At 41.1% G+C, this 17,459-nt stretch overlaps 1 protein-coding gene across 4 annotated transcripts in view; it reads left to right on the top strand.

Annotated features, from left to right (window-relative positions):
• The window catches only part of SYTL5 (synaptotagmin like 5), a 64,378-nt gene extending 47,124 nt beyond the window's left edge, over positions 1-17,254 (top strand). For 3 of the 4 annotated variants that reach the window (XM_082219948.1, XM_082219949.1, XM_082219950.1), the window contains exons 9-18: positions 2,460-2,566; positions 3,580-3,672; positions 8,313-8,378; positions 9,816-9,994; positions 11,207-11,309; positions 12,326-12,487; positions 13,423-13,531; positions 14,592-14,727; positions 16,023-16,231; positions 16,905-17,254. In XM_082219948.1, coding sequence (XP_082076074.1) covers positions 2,460-2,566; positions 3,580-3,672; positions 8,313-8,378; positions 9,816-9,994; positions 11,207-11,309; positions 12,326-12,487; positions 13,423-13,531; positions 14,592-14,727; positions 16,023-16,231; positions 16,905-17,047 — 1,307 coding nt within the window. In that variant the 3' untranslated portion in view covers positions 17,048-17,254. The remainder of the gene's footprint in view (positions 1-2,459; positions 2,567-3,579; positions 3,673-8,312; positions 8,379-9,815; positions 9,995-11,206; positions 11,310-12,325; positions 12,488-13,422; positions 13,532-14,591; positions 14,728-16,022; positions 16,232-16,904) is intronic. The other variant, XM_082219951.1, reaches the window with a different exon arrangement.
• The last annotated feature ends 205 nt before the right edge of the window (positions 17,255-17,459 follow it).

Genomic DNA, 17,459 nt, shown 5'->3' with positions numbered 1-17,459 from the left:
CTTCCTGGTTTTCTCATACTGTCTGTGAGACATACTTTCTTCGCCGCCTGTCCCCACTTCCTCTTTTCAGGGGTGTAGCATTTCTGTTGCCTCAACTAACAAGGGACTCACATCCAACTTCTCCCTCAAATGGCTTTACAAACTCCTTTAGTCTCTTTTTCTGTTTTTCTGTCCACATTTTCTTTCCTTGATTCATATCATCTAGTATCTTCCTAAACTCTTCGTCATCTTCCTCTTCTTCCGTCTCACTATCCTCCTTAGCAGGTCCTCCTCCCCCTACACCAGTACCTCCCTGTGCTTCTTGATTTTGGCCTGGGGGGGTGTTGGAGGGGCTGTTGCTGGAGTGTAAGGTGGTGGCTTAATCACTCCCCTCTCCTCATCTTCTGGGTCTTCTAACACCAGAGGCTTCACTGTACAAATCCTGTTCTGTGTGTTGCTGTCACAGCAAAACTTTAGCCATGGTAGATTCTTTTCTACATTGGTCTTCCATGTAGAGATATAGGGGACCTGGTCTGGGTAGACATTTAATATATTTTGCCACAGGGGGTTGATTCGCCACAGGGGGGGTTGATTAATTGCAAATCAAAGCCACGCAGTTCCCTGGGTCGGCAAGTCCACCTCACATAAAGTTCTGAGTCTCTGTTCTTTTCAATTTGAATCCCCAAATCATCACTCTTCGTGGCCGCTTTCCAGTTATTTAAAAAGCATTCAGATACTCTGCTCCTAACAGGGTTTCAAAATTCTCTCACACTCCACATGCTACATATTGTCAGAAAATGCACAACCTTACAATCGCTCGGCCAAGGGGACACTAAGCCTTGGCCCACACTTGACAATTCAGTCACTAGAGTATCTGACATGCAACATACAACATACAAAACACATCAATATAACACACTAAACACACCAAAATAACTCCAGCATGCAATACACCAAAATAATTCTGACATGCAACATGCCAAAAAAAAAAAACACACACACACAATTCCCTCTGCCCCATTCCCTTTCCCAAACCTTACTGGCGCCCCATTCCCTTTCCCAAACCTTACCAATTCCTTTCCTGGTGGCACTCTTACTGCCGGGCACTGTATTGCCACTACCCAGGTGAGGCTGATCAGGCCTCTGGCCCTTTCCCTCGGGCCCCTAGCCCTTTCCTTCGGGCTTACCTTTTTCCGCTGCGGACCTGTCCCCTCGGCGCCGTCCTGTCCTCTTGTTCTCCCTCAACTAGATGTCTCCACTCCAGAACAGTGTGGCTGGCTCCCCCCACGAAACAGGTGGGGTGCGCAGGGAGCCTGCAAACGCTGCTGAGCTGTTCACCTTGGTTGAGCCTGGCCCTCCGGTCCATATTGGGGAGGGGGCTTATCCCGGACGAGCCCCCAGAGAGATGAAGCCTTATTTACCTAGGGATCCATTAGCCACGCCATCCCCGGAACTCGGAGGGAACAAAAGTACCAGGAAAGCAAAATCTTCTTTGGAGAAAAGGGTTTATTGAAAATCTGTGCACAGAGACAAGGTCTGTACTCAGAGACAACCAGCTGGATAGTTCCTGAAAATATTCTGGCTGTACCGCAAGACACTTCAGCAGACTTTCTTATACTTGTCAGAACACTCTTCCCCCTCCCACACCTTCCCCAGACTTATTGCTTGCTAAACACATTTTATTGCTTGCTAAGCATTCCTGTCTTTTTGCTAACCAAGCACTCCCTCCCCTCTCCTTCATACACGTGTCTTTTCTCATTCTTGCATTAGTAAGCATAAGACAGAAAAAGGGGCCTCTTTAGCAACAGGTCTGGTCGGTTATTGCTTACAGTAGCAGCTTCTGCTAGCCAGCAAGGCAGGAAATGAACTTTTGTCCTGCCAGCCAAATTTAGCACTTCAGTCACTGGCGGCGTGCTAACTGTCTGGCCAAAATTTGCAAAAGTTGCAGAAGCACAGGATTAGCACAGGAATTTACTGCAGATAGTATTTGAGAACAACCTTTCTTAGGTACAGAATACAAAGCACAGAAAATATTGAGAGAAACTTTTCCCATCTTCCTTTACTTTATACTTTTATTTATGCCTCTTATAGTTCACCATATTTCTTCTTTGGTTTATGGCTGTTTTTAAATATATATTTTTAAAAAATGGCTAAGTTGCCAGAATTCTGCGTACTCAGTTGTGTGCAGCTTGATTTTTCTCTCTCCTTTGCTTGGCTTCTGCAGAAGACAGGAGAAATGAAGCTTCTGTAATGTACCAGAGGGATTCTTGTCCTAGCCCACTGCTCTGGTTCTTACCTTTTACTCTCTCTCTTTTGCTTTGGAATAGAGTGAGGAGAGGAAATTGACATTTGTGGGGAGCTGCAGAGAAGTTTGTATACCATGAACGGGGGGGGGGGGGGGAATCAAGGGTGGTATTGGAATAGAATTTACTGTATAATTTTCAAAGAATCTGCTTTTTCCTCCCCCTTCTGTTTTTCAGATCGCAGCAGATCAGAGAGAGATCTCAGTGTATCCTTCTCAGAAGGCAATGAGGATACTTTAAGCTTAAGAAGTAAATCTGTACCCGAAGCGTTGGACCAGGAGCTGGTGAGTTAAAATTATGCCACAGTTTAGAACTATGCCATTTTATGTTTTGTTCTTTAGTCATGTCCGAGTGTTCGTGACCCCATGGACCTGAGCACGTCAGGCATTTTATGTTACAAGGGCTTAAAAAAAAGGTTTCAACTGAATCTGATGGTTCACTTGTATCACACTCCATGCTGTGACTAAATGTATAGCAGCAGAAATAAGAATATAAGAGCTCTGCTAGATCAGGCCAAAGCCTACCTAATGTAGCCCCCTGTTCTCACAGTAGCCATCCCAGGTGCTCATGGGAAGCCCATAAGCAGGTCATGAGCACAACAGCACTTTTGTGTTCATGATCCTCAACAACTGGTATTCAGAGGCATAGGTAATACTCTAATCACGACTGGTGTAAGCAACCTTGGAAAGGTAGGATAGAAGTCGGGGGTGTGCACTAACCACAAGATTCAGTTTGGACCCCAATTCAGCATTTTGGATAACAGCTGCATACCTGAAGTGTGGTTATAGTAGTCATTAGAAGTAATAAACTTGTTGAACAGGAAAGCCTAAGTTACAGGAAGGGCAGGAATATTAATTGAAGGTAGATTGACATGATATATAGAGAATTTGGACTGATATGGCATCCAGAATCAGGAAGTGTGAAGCTAATGAGAGCAGTAATTGCCTAATGGCATTCTGTGACATGTAATTACCCAGAATAAATGCATGCTAGTGGAACTTTTTAAACAATTTGCAAAACATAGTTTAAATCTGCCACCCACTACAGGAATCTTACCTCAAATAGGCTAGAAATTCTGTAACTTTCTCATGAACAAGTTTCAGCTGTCCCTGTGGCTCAACTGTTCTCTGCAAGGGACAGGGTGAAAGGGATAAGAGAGAAGACAAATGCTACTCTTGCAGTGATATCCATTCGATTGAGAATCAGCAAGAGATGAGTTCTAGAGACATTGTACGTGATGAACAGCACATTTCAGAGCCAGGTGGACATGCTTATACTTTTTTTCTTTGTCCATTAGAGTTACCTGGATGAGACAGAGGAAGATATTGATGACATTGTGGCCTCTGGCTACTCAAAGAGACATACCAATATGATCAGTGGATTATCAACAGTAAGTTCTCCATTACTATTTATATGTATTTTCCTTGTACAATTTCTTCCTGCAGTGTAGTGTTGATGGCCTAGTTCATGTGTCACTTTAAACCATAGCTTAAAACCAACTATGGTTTAATATGAACAAATAGAATGCGAGTGCATGCTGCTCAAAAGTTTCCACAGTGCTCTTCCTCTGTTCCTGCACCACGGCCAAAACTAACCAGAATCTGGCTTGTTGTGTTGTCTGAACCTAGTCTCCATCAAACAAACTATGAGCAAGAACAAACTTGGGTTTGTGTGGCAGAAAACAAACCATGAGCCCAGCTTTGGATAACCCAACAAGCCAGATTTTTTACTTGTTTGATCTGCAGCACAGAAGGAGCAGAGGAAGAGCTGTAGGAACTTTAGAGCAGCACATACCACCGTGTTTACCCATTCACATTAAATCATGGTTTGTTTAAAACTATGGTTTACTGTGACATATATACTTGGTTGATATACGTTATATACTATTCATTCTTCTCTATTCAGTACATTTGTTTTACTCTCCTTTCCTTTATTCCTCTGCCGACCATTCTTTGGAGTGTGTGTGGGAACCACAACTCAACACTATGTCCGAATCAATAATGATTTGTGGCCTAAATCCAAAATCTGCTCAGCTTTCTCTGTTGTGTCAAATCCAAATGTCCCTGAATGGTGATTGGACTAGAATTTGAGGGGGAAACAGCTCACTGGAGAGGCGTTTAAACTATTGTTTAGATTGTGCATTGAAAGCATGAATGATTTAAGGCTCCAACATGTAAAATGAATCTTGGAATTCTATCAATGGACAGAACCAGGGCAGCTAGCCCAGCTGGAGAGAGAAGAATGCAGTTATTTAAAGATGACTTATTATATCTCTGTTGATGTATGTAGGGATGTAGCCAGTAGCTGTTGCCAGGGAAGCCAATTACAAAGATAAATGTGTTTTAGATAATAGATATATACTTGTTGAATTACTATAGTTTCACATATATTTTTGTAGAAAGAGATTCAGTTCTGTATATAATATATTCGTCCTGAAGAAGAAAAAGCCACTATTGCAAAAAGTGGTGATGTTTATTTCTGCAAGCCTTGTGACAATATATAATCAAGATAAAACAAAAGTGGGTTTCTAGATTGATTTGCATAATAAGGCCAAGGGTGTGTGTGTATCACAATTCCATGGAAGAACAGAATTTGGTGGTGAATTCAGCTTCCTTAGAATTTCTGCTATTGTGTTATTGTTTTGAAAACAACATGGATAAGTTTAAAAATTGGTGGGCGTTCTTTGATGAAGAGCCAGGCAGGTGACTGAATATTATTTCTTGCAGGAGGGAGGACACTTCAATATCTTTGCCCATCCTGATTAACAAAATTGGAATATGCTATGTATAAGCGAAATTACAAAAATCTATATAATTTCCATAATTTATATGTGTTGCAGAGTTCTTTTGTTTTTCTTTGCACATAATTTAATTTCCTGAGCTCAGATTGCTAATACATTTTAATACAAAGTGTAACATGTTTGGCACACCTTTCAACTAAAAATGGAAAACAATACAATTCCAGTGATGTAAATGGCCTGGGAGACATCCAGAATATCTGGAAAAATAAAACTGCTGAATAAACTGTTTATATTGACATAGCAGGTATAAGACAAATTGGAGATGTGGATTACGGGGTAAGAGAGTTCTTATTGCATCTAGTCACAGTTCTATGTCATGTGGGGCCTGCATATCAACTGTGGATGAGGGTCACAGAAGGTAGACAGACCTCAGTGGAAACCTATTGGCAGAAGGTGTGGAATGGCATTCCTGATGGGGATATCAAGTTTTTCTATATCCACAGAGGTCGAGAGTGCGCTAGAGCTTTATTACCTGTAAATATATGGCATTCTTAGTGCATTTGGTTTTATTTCCATAGTGTTATGCTCCACTAATTTGAGTTTCTGGTTATTAAATGCCTCTGCTAATGACTTTATACAATTTGGTATGCCGTGGCACAGAAAGACAAGACAGACACAGTAGGAGTTCTTGAGTAATGGGGCTATACACACACGGCAGAGGGAGTTGGGAAAAACATCAACACCCCACTGTCTCACTTTGAGTTAAAGAATAGAGAAGCGCAAGAACTAAGGGTGCCTACTGAAAGCAACTTTTTTAAAAAGGGAGTTTTTAGTTAACATTACAGTAGGATGGGTGCTGTTTATTCAAAGCTGGGGTGTGCTGATGCTGTATGCTGCTCAGTGTGTTGTTGTTGTTATACATTTTATGTTATTATTAGTTGTAAAAATATTGACAACTGTATCATTCTGGTATATTTGGAGAGAGAAAGATTCCCATAATCTATTGAGATTCAGCCTGTGTTCCTCAGTGCTTTAGACTACTTTTGGATTCTTAGCTGCACCTGGTACTCCAGGTTGTGGCAGTGACAAAGAACACTTTGCAGCAACTTTCATTGAGTGAGGAGGTTTGAAAACCGTGTGCACGTCAGATGAGATCACTTCATATGTCTAACCTCAAGGCTGGGCAATGGTATCATACACGGGCCCATTTTGACATTTTTTCTTCATCTGGCTCACAGTAAAGGCCAAACAAAATGTGATGTAAGGGACCTATGATCAGGAGTTGCTTTTTTCTTTTTCTTTAGTAATTTTTTTTAGGGGAGGGGTTGGATCTGATGAAGACCATGGTGCTCAGAGAGGGAGGTGTTAACCCTTTCCCCAGCACTGTTTTTCTGATTTAAAATCCCCTCCCACAAGCAGAAGCTTTTTACCCAGGCAAACGTACAAGCACTAGTATTTTCCCAATAGGAAAAATAACAGCAGTTGCCTGTGGTTAAGGGGAATGTTGTGAAGGAAAATATTTAACCCCTTCCCCTGGTGCTGCAGGTAGGGCTCTATCCAGTTGCAGGGTGTGGCGAATAGTATTTTTCATTTCAATCATGGAAGATCCTGGTTAATTGACCTCCAGTACATCTCCAGTTTAGCGTATGCCACCCTTTAAGCCAGTGCTCCAGTTTCTGCCTGTTGTCTGAATGAAGCCCAGAAGATAAATAGTTTTGACATCCTGAGACATCCTTGAGCCCAATGTGGATTTCTTAGTGTCGTAACGGATGACTGTTGCCAGTCATCTACAGCTGTAATATGACCAGCAATCTGCGGCTAGTTCTTTGCGATGGTGAAGCCAAGCCCCATGGGTATTTTGCTAATCATGCCACTCTTACAAGAAAAGATTCTGGGTATCAGGCAAGCTGTATTTAGGATTAAAATGTCAAAAGTGTTGACTTAAATAGAAGGCTGACCATGCCACTTGATCCTTTATTTATTGTTTAAATCCAGCAAATAACATGGGTTTGATCTAGACTTGCCTTTTGCGTATGGTGGTGCTCAACTCATCCGGGGAATGCTTTTGACCTGGGCTGTGTACACGCACATTATTTTCCCCAAAGAATCCTGGGAATCATATTCTATTAGGGGTGCTAAAAAATGTAGATCTGTCCACATGTCCCAGCATTCTTTGTAGGGAAATAATGTACACAGCCCCAGTGGAGGGATCCCATTGGCTGTGTTTGCTGATTCCCAACTCAGCCTCCATTCTCCAGCACCACCTCCCACACTGTTCTAGAAGATGTCCCCCACCTTTCCAATGGTGTGGGCTGTGACACTGGGGGGGGGGGGGGCTGCGGTGAGAGGAAAGAATAAGCAAAAGTTGCTTCCCACCCCTAGGTTTAACAGCAGCAATGTTAACTGCACTTAAGGTAACTTCTACCTTTTTAAGCAGCTTTAAAAAAAGACTAAAATATGTTGATTGCTGTTCATTTGTAAATAGGTTGCCATAGACATCTCCCGTATGATAAGTAAGCCCTTTTATCCAAGTGTTTGTCTTGTGCTGCAAGAGAGAAATAAAATTACATTTTCTGAACATAGTTTAAGAGTAGTTCCTATTAGCAGCTTGAAGCACAGAGAGGTCATCACCCCCTGCTGTGTTTCAAGCTGTTTTTGCACAGTGCTGTTCACATCAGAGAGAGAACAGGGATCTCTTCCTCTGACATGTGTGATGTTTTTGGTTTCTCCCCTCCTGCAGCTTTCTCCCTCACCCCAAACTCCTATTCCTGAGTCTGCTGTGCTCTTCTGTGTGACGGTTGTCAGGGTATGTTCTCATTACTGCTTACTTTGCACCCAGTTTTCTTGTAAGATGGAAGCTTTTTTTAAAAAAAAAGCTCCTTGAACAGCCAGTATTTGTCAAGGAGCTACAGGATCAATACGTCATGTGAATGTGGCCTCAAAAACTGGTAGTGGGAGTGCACTGGATGCAGAGTAAGAGGTAATGAGAGTATACCCTAAGGTTTATTGTTACGGGAGAAAAATAACTTGCTCACTTAAGTACCAGCAGTTTTCTTTCTGTACATAGCGCTTCATTACATATTTGTGGTATATTGGAATAGGACTTCTCTGTCTTCATTTTCTAAAGCTGATCCCTGCATTTCTGAATTCTTCTGGCAGCTACTGAACACTTTGCTCTTCACCCTTTCTACATTTCCCTCTCTTACTTACTTCCTTCCTTCCTTCCTTCCTTTCTTTCCTCTCCCTCTCCCTTTCCCTGCCTCCTTTCCTCCTTTTTCTTTCTCTTAAAGAATTCTCCTTCAAGTTCTGACAGGAAATGGACCTATTTAAATGTTCCAGAAGCAGATGGTGACACTGTAAGTTCCCTCATTTTTCTGAGAAACTCAAAAGTCTCCTTTTTGTTTTGTGCTGCTCTTTCCATTTTCATAGACAGTTAGCTTAAATAACTAAAAATATTTTTGATAATTGATACTAATTGCCTCATTAATTCAAAGAAACAAATCCCCTTACCCTCACATATGATGTGTGTGGTTGCATAACATCATAACATTAAAAAGAAAATTGATATTTGTTTTCTATATTCAGTGGATTTAAAGACAGGGGCAGGGGGGCATACTGGGGGAGGAGGACGGAAATAATAATAGACTTTGGGGGAAAAACACCTTTAAAATGGGGAATCTTTCAATAGGTTTCAACTGCTGCTCATAACTAGAGTGAGCACTCAGTCTTTCATATTGCATTAATATAACTACCAACCTAGCAGTTCGAAAGCATACTGGTCCAAGTAGATAAATAGGTATCACTGTGGCGGGAAGATAAATAGTGTTTCCATGTGCTCTGGTTTCCGTCACGGTGTTCCGTTGTGCCAGAAGAGGTTTAGTCATGCTGGTCACATGACAAACGCCGGCTCCCTTGGCCTGAAAGCGAGTTGAGTGCGCAACCCCAGAGTCGCCTTTGACTGGACTTAACCGTCCAGGAGTACTTTACCTTTTACCTTTCATATTGCATTAATATATGAGTGGAAAGAAGTTGGCTATTGTCCCCAGTTATGCTCAAATATAATACAAACATAAACTCAGTTCTTGAAGACCTGGAACTGAGTACTCCATGAATGCCAATTCATATGCTTGCTGGTTTTTCCTTATTGAGTGGTCTTAAGACTTGCAGCAAAACAGGTGAGGTAACAGCTGAATCAGCACTTTTCAGTGAGCGCTGGCACTTCCAAGTAATTTGCACCAACACAGAAGGATCCCATGCACCAGGTCAGGTGTATTTGCATGGAATAAAAATCTGAACTGGCCCTGAGGCCACTGGTTTTATTCACTTTTGAACTTCTTGTGTAGTAAAGTGAGGACTAAGGAGCTGTCCACTCACCCATGAGCTCACAGGGTGACCTTGGGCCACAACCTCAGCCTAATCTACCTCACCTCATGGTTGTGAGGATAAAAGGGAGCAGTTATAAGAACTGTGTAAGTGACTTTGAGGTTCTTGAAGGAAAGACAGGCTATATATGTATCAAATAACACTTCAGTAGCTGTTTTCCCAACAATCTCAGCTATATTGGAAAGAAAAAAACATTTCCTATATTGAAATGCATTATGAACGTAGAGCACAATGAAGTTTATCATGTAAGTCACTCTGTAGTAAAATTTGATTATTCTAGTTCTTCTTAGTCAGATCTTCCATGAATATAGGAGAGAAGCAATTTTTGCAGGATGAGTACCGTTCAAGATACGGCTTTTAAAGATGTGACTCAGCCTGATGGACTATTTCTCTCTCACCTCTTTTTTCAGACCAGCATCAATAGTATGACAAGTGTGTATAGTGAAACAGGGGACTATGGCAACGTGAAGATCAGTGGTGAAATTTGTCTCCAAATTAACTACAGCTATAAAACAGGAGCCCTCAACATCTTGGTAAAAAAATGCAGAAACTTGGCCATAGCAGATGAAAAGAAGCAGAAAACAGATCCGTAAGCAAAGAAGAACCTTTTACATAGTCTTGTGATTCAGTCATATTTACTTGTGAGACAGCATGTAAGAAAACATAATACCCAGTTGCTTAGGATGGCCACCTGGCAAGGAGGGCATCCAGTAGTCTTGCACAGGTTCTTAGTGTTTTGCAGAAGGTGAGAAAAGCAGAAGTCTCACTTTTATCTTATCCAAACCTCAGTGCATCTGATATACTGATACTGGGAGACTGATGTAAGAGGTGGGGGGGTGAGCGGCAAACTGGAGAAGATAAGAAGCAGTAGTCTTTCCTAGTCTAACATTCTCAAATCTGCAGTCAAAATGAGACAAGGCTCTGGCTGAGTTCATATGAACTGGGAAGCCATAATTTCCCACTACCTGAATGAACAGGGGGTGAATGTTGTACATGCACTCCTGCCCTCCCTCACATCCATGAGGAGTTTAGAAATATGTGCTTCTGCTTTTCAGCTAGCAGTTGTCTACAATAATCAACTTTCGGGAGCTGTGATTCGTTTAAATTATGGTTGGCCAGGATATGAAGAAAGGATGAAGTTGTTTGCAATTTTCATGGCATTTAAGATCAGTTGGGAGTTTAGGGCATAGTACTAACCAGTGTTTTTTTCCGGGGGGACACAGGGGTACGCATACCCCTAAACATTTTGTGAATCTGATGGTGGCTTCATTTCCTTTCCTGGTGATTTTCTTCAGTCAAAATGAGAGTACCCCTAAACATATTTTTTTTTTAGAAAAAAAGCACTGGTACTAACTGAGTGGGGTGGGATATAACTGTATCTGAGCTGTGTACTGTTCAGACTGCAAGTGGGGACTCTTGAGGCTGCTTGTTATTCCACATATCCATCCGTATGTAAAATTGGCATGTCAGGGAGCAGAGTAGTCTAGAACACTTCTTGAGATGCTCATTTTATGCATGGAGGATTTATTTTGTTTTCAGTAGGGAGGAATATTCAGTCATGTGAGCCATCACTTTCAGTCAGAAGTACTGCTGCTTGAACACAGACTTACTATCTCAGTGAGAGCTAGGCCTAAATTGTTATGCATGACTGGGTGAATAAACATACAGACCTTTCTCATGCATCACAAGCAACTTGGCTTGTGGTTTGGAATTATAGTCATGCCGTAAGAGTTTCTTGTCAGTGTGTGTAGCATTATAGCATTTACTGGATTCTGTTAATGATTTACTTCCCAATCTACAGCTATGTCAAAGCATACTTATTGCCGGACAAGTCTCGTCAAAGCAAACGGAAGACAAAAATTAAAAGCAATAGCACTAACCCTGAGTTCAATGAAACACTGAAGGTGAGAACTGAGAGCCACTGAAAATCTCCATGTTCCCTTTATGATCATGTGATGAATTGGATACTTTGAGTAGCAATGAAAATTGTTTTTGTTTTGAGTTAAAACAGTTCCCTTAGGGGTTTTGTGAGAAGAGTAGTGGAACTTTTAGAAAGTGAATTTCTCTTATTATTTATGTATTTATTTATAAAATTATTTATATACCACCTTATAATAATAATATGATACTGTCATATTTCTACATATCTGACAGTGCACTGTCAAATACAGTATAGACAAGTTTCTCGATTCTTTCCCTGCAAGATTTGCAATGGGTGTTTTGGATTAGTGCTAAGTAAAAAACCTAGCATGGAAGTTAAGAGCAGAAGTTCAATTTCCTAACATATTTCTTTGTGACACTTTCATGAATAAGTATATTTCTCTTCCTGGTTTATTATTTTTTTGCTAGATCATGCCTGCTCTTGGTTGCTTTCTAATCATATAACTCCCTAGAGTCTCCTGGTGTCCTCTGATACCTTCAGACTTTTGTTTAAAGGGGGCGGGGAATCTGGCTTCATGATCTGAAGAAACCATGAAAATGCGAAGCCAGTGCAGAAGTTAAAGTAACTAGATTTCTAGAGAGTTCAGTAGTATCTGTCAGTTCTCCTTCCTTTTTTAAATAGTGGACAAAGGGGAAAGGTTAATTGTTTCCAGCATCTACATTCATTGCTATATAGGGGGGGGGGAGTTGAAAGGGGTATTTTAAGAAGCTCCATCAGTGGTGGTTACTGTTTGATAATGAAATAATACGAGAAATAATACAAAGTGGCAGCAGCAAGAAAGAAAAGGCTTGTGAGAGAACAATTGCATTTTATAGATCTCTTCCTATTAAGAACCTCCTCTGATTGATTTGGTCTGCCCTAGCAGAGGGGCTTTTTTCACTTCGCTGAAATAAACTGCTGGCACCTTCCTGAATTTAAAACTCCTAAGGCTTCTGTTACAGTCCTGTAATCTTCTTTTGGCCTCTTGTCCCTCTTTAGTATGTCATCAGCCATACACAGCTTGAGACTCGGACCTTGCAGCTTTCTGTCTGGCATTATGACAGATTTGGGCATAACAGCTTTCTAGGAGAAGTGGAGATACCCTTGGACTCCTGGAACTTTGAACATCAAGCTGATGAATGGTTCATGCTTCAGCCCAAGGTGAGGAATGCCAATTGGCTTAAACTGAAGATGGTTTCTAGGTTTCACGTAGGTGAGTTTGCAGCAACAAAAGGTGCTTTATGAATCACAGTTCAGGCTTACCTCCTCAGTGGAAGCCAATTTTTTGCAAACAGCAGGCCATGGAAATGAAGGACCTGAAATATCTGCAATATAAGCTCATTCTCTTTATCTACTACTTTGTAAGAAGATAAGAATAGTATTGTTGGGTGAGATTAAAGGACCCTCTACAGTGGCCAACCAGATGTGCTCAAAAAGCCCACAAGCAGGAAATAAGTGCCATAGCACTCTGACCCTAGAGGTGGAATGTAGCCTTCATGGCTAAGTGATTGATAGACATGGAAGATAAGGCTAACTCTTGAGATTAGCTAAATTGGAGGCCACCATTGCACTCTGTACCAGTAGAGGGTATAGTTTAATTATGTGCTGTGTAAAGAAGTACTCCATTTTTGTCTGTCCTGAATCTTCAATCATTCAACTTCACTGAATGACCTCAGGCCCTGTTATTATGAAAGATTGTGGGGAAGTCTACCCCCTCCTCAACTTTCTCTGCAGCGTGCAGTTTTACACACTTTTCATGCATGGAACTAGCCACAATCAGAGACAACTTAGATGAACTTTAGGCCCATCTAGTAAGGTTTCAGTTGTTGCAAGGAGCTATGTGAACCATGCTATCACTGCAAGATTGAGCACAGAAGATCTCATGAGCTACCTTTTCTACAGCTCTTCCAGAACAATTTGTCCTTCTCTCAGCAGCTTAATGGGTCCCTGGTTATTTAGATCTGACCAGCTCTGTATTAGGTTCAGGAAGTATTACTTTCCTCCATTTGCATGTACTTTCTTCTGCTTACCACACACATGTAACACAAACAGGGAAGGAAGATTCCAATTACTTCTGTTTTGCTTCACCTTTTCAGATGGAAGTTGTAGCTGATACAGGTCTTCAGTACAAAGGAGAGTTGATAGTTGTCTTACGGTACATCCCCCCTGAAAGGAATTTAACACTTCCCCTAGGAGAAATTCAAGGTAAATATAGATGGGAGCATCCAGCATTCTCTGGATGATTTGAAATTTGTCATCTTGTGCAGACATAAAACTGCTAGGATGTAGAATATGGAATTACCTACTGTTCAATTACTTACCAATCTCTGAAGGAATTTCTAGCTACACGTTTTTAATTTTCTGAAGTACTCAGCCCCAACAATAAACCTTTGGGAGCAAGTAGGATGTGTCAGCTTTCCTAAACGAGTGTAACTGATTGTTAGCTGTCAATTCCTCAGCCTTTTGTTACAATTTGATTTTTGGCTCTTCTTGGCTAAGGAGGCTTAGTATTTTCATTGTACAGTACACAGAATACTACAGACACATGCTAAACATATCTGTAGGAGACAGGTATCACCTTCTCTATAAAGGGGCAAAATATGCATTTCTTCTTTTTTTTACATGATCTGCTTCTATATTCATGCAGTCAAGAGGTGCAACCCACATTATTATATCCTGGTTTTGCTCCAGTTCACCACCACCCCATAAATGTTTGTGGCCTATTAATTGAAGAATAATCTGTCATGCAGTTTGGTCAGGGCAGAGATCTAGTGCTCTTGATTATCTTTGTCCATCCCTTTATTATCAATCCTTTAAATGTGAGATATCACACTTGTAGACACGTTTACCTTGTCAATGACATCTGCTAATTTACTTTAATAGAAGCTAAATATGGCTACTTGGTTTATTTGATAAACTGCATCATATTTATCTAGGCATGTTTGGGTCCGTAGGTCTTTTTATTCAGATTTAAGACCTAATGCAGGAGATGGAAGGACGAACAAAGATATGTCTTGATGTATGTAATGCTGAGAGATGAGTTATTGAGTTAAGTAAGACTTTTAGATGAGAAATATGAATGCATGGTGTGCAAGTTATTTTCTGCTTAGGCAGGCTAATATGGTTGTTTGGGTGAGCCATAGGGATAAGTGTGAAGTTTCTAATCTGGGATGGCAGTGGGTTATCTAAAATACTGAAGTGTTTATACACACATTCTTTAAGCTGGGTAAAGAGGTTTTACGCCATTGGTTTATTTTTAATATAGGAAAGAAGAACTCTAAGAAGGAAAAGAAGGCAAATCCACAACTGCCGCCAGGAGGCATATTAGAAGTTGTCATCAAGGAAGCCAAGAACTTAACAGCTGTGAAGTCAGGAGGCACTTCTGACACGTTTGTGAAAGGGTATTCCCCCCCCCTCCTTAGCATGTCTGTGGATGTTGGATGTTTCTGCATAGAATCTGACATTTTTATTCAACAATATACTTTTAATTTCTCTGTGTGTGGAATAAACACAAGTCCTTGACGTCCTTGCTCCTTGACGTCCTTCCTGCTGCTTTTCAATACTTTATGTAGAGAAATCACTGAGTGGTCACATCATACATTGGGGAAACACCATTGTGACTAACACTCTGAATAATCTGGGGTGGGGCTGATGTCATACTTCCATTTGCAGTGGATGACATGGGGTACAAAATGGATATTTGGAGGAACCCACTGCTTACATCATATGAGAACTCTGCATTTGCTCTTACCCTTGCTTCCTGTTCAGTTACCAATTACTGATGCTGATGTCCCACTGTTTTATCCCCTGGTGTTGCACTGACTTCTTTCCAAACCTCTACTAATGAGCATGGTTTTTTAATGTTGCATATTTTTGATAAAAGCTCAGCAATTTAACAATTTCCTTTTTGTTGTCACTTGGGCTAGATACCCTGGGTAGAATTTAACTTTTATTCTGAGTAGACCCATTGAAGCTAATGGATCTAACTTGAATCATATTCATTGGTTTCATTGCATCTACAGTGGTACCTTGGTTTACAACCATAATCTGTTCTGGAGGTCCAGTTGTAAACCAAAACAGGTTGTAACCCAAGGCATGCTTTCGCCAATGGGGCCTCCCCCCAAAAAAATCCCAAAAAAAGCAAAACACACTTCTGGGTTTGATGTGGTTGTAATCCAAAATGGTTGTAATCCAAAGCGATTGCAAACCAAGGTACCACTGTACTCTGAGTAGAACTTAGTTGACTACTACCCAAAGGTAAGTCCTGACTTACCTTTCCCTACACAAGGGAAAGAGGATGGGGGTGGAGGAGGAAAAAAGAATGCTCAGGAACCAGCTCCTAAACCTACACTCATTAAAACTTGGTCATTTAAATTACAGTGGAACCTCGTGTTACGTACTGCCCTCCTTGTGAACGTTTCGGGTTACGAGCTCCGCTAACCCGGAAGTAGATGCTCCTGGTTGCAAACTTTGCCCCAGGATACAAGCAGAAGTTGCGCACTGGCAACGCGGCAGTGAGAGGCGCCATTAGCAAAAGTGTGCCTCATGTTATGATCGGGTTCGACCTCCAGAACAAATTAAGTTTGTAACTGGAGGTACCACTGTAGTGATTCTCTCTTGTCATTTAGATTGCTTGTATCATGAAAACCAAACCCGTAACGTCTTAACTGCTGTCTAACTCTTTTCTCTCCCTTAGGTACCTGCTTCCTGACAACAACAAGGCATCTAAGCACAAAACCCAAGTAATAAAAAAGACCGTGAATCCCCACTGGAACCATACTTTCACTTTTAGTGGCTTGAATCCTAGAGATATACAGAACGTCTGCGTAGAACTCACTGTCTGGGACAAAGAGTCCCTTGCCAGTAATATCTTCCTGGGAGGCGTTCGCCTGAGTCGTGGAGGAGGTAAGAGTAGTGATTTGATTAGACAGGCGACGTCTCTTGCCTCCTTTTGGTGGGTGGGGAACTATTTGGACAGACGTCAAAAGGGCACGGAGGAATCAACAGGTTTTTGTTGTTTTCATTTCTAGTGCGTGTCAGCTTCCCCCTCCCCAAGAACTCTGCCTGGCCTTCTCTTCCAACCTTTAAGTGGACTTAAAGACTTTATCCCACCAGGCTTACTGATTCTATTACAGGCCCCAAGTATAATTTAATATGATACTATTTTTTTAAATGCTGCAGTGCTTTGGGGCGTGAAGGTGAAGCACACATTTCATTCGTTGTTTAAAGCTCATTTGTTGTTTTTACCATTAATTTGAAAAGTGGGAATTCAAGACATGGAGCACTTCATCCTTAAAATGCACCTGCTCTATTTTCATATCCATTAAATTCATTTTAAAAGTAACTAGTTTTGGGTTTTGGGGGTTTTTTTTTACCTTTCTCTTCCTTTAGACTTAATCTAATTACATTCTTTAATAGATATGGGTTTTGTTTTTCCCCTACATGAAAAGGAAACACAGATTTCAGAGGCTATAGAACAGAATACATTGGGCATATTTTTTTTTTTTAAAAAAAAAATCAGTATATTTCTCCGATGGTGGCAAATGCGCTGACCTTTGCCATGTTTTGCAATTTCCAGGTTTCAGTAACGGCAAAGAAGTTGACTGGATGGATTCTCAAGGGGAGGAGCAACTTCTCTGGCAAAGAATGATTGATTGTCCTGGGGATTCTGTGGAAGGTGTATTAATGCTGAGATCTAGCATGGGAAAGCGAAGACTCTGAGAGGGGCTATGCGTAGGCACAGAAATAACTCCAGGTATTTCGCTTGTACAATTAATTACAGGGTGGTAATGATGAAAGCCAACCTGCCATGGAACAGCTCCTGGTGTAATTTGCACATGTAAAATAGGGAAAACAAGGACTTTTGGTCAACTTGGACTTTCAACTCTCTTGAAACGGATTATAAATGCATTCAGCACTTTCCTGCGATTCTTATCATTGTGTTTCCTACTGTGACTGAGTGGATGGATTAAGTTCTTTTAAAATTTTCTACAAAACCCTAGTTCAAGCAGCTCCTGTGGATTGTTATTATTTCAAGACATGGTTGCGTTTTCACAGGAGAAATGTGATTAGTAAATAGGCCCAAAAGTGCTTTGTGATACTGTTTAGGCCAGCCAATTCAGTCCAAGCCCAT

The sequence above is a fragment of the Podarcis vaucheri genome (assembly GCF_965113315.1).
Source record: "Podarcis vaucheri genome assembly, chromosome: 4".
Lineage (NCBI taxonomy): Eukaryota > Metazoa > Chordata > Lepidosauria > Squamata > Lacertidae > Podarcis > Podarcis vaucheri.
Note: the sequence above shows the minus strand (reverse complement) of the source record. Positions and strands in the feature narration are given on the sequence as shown.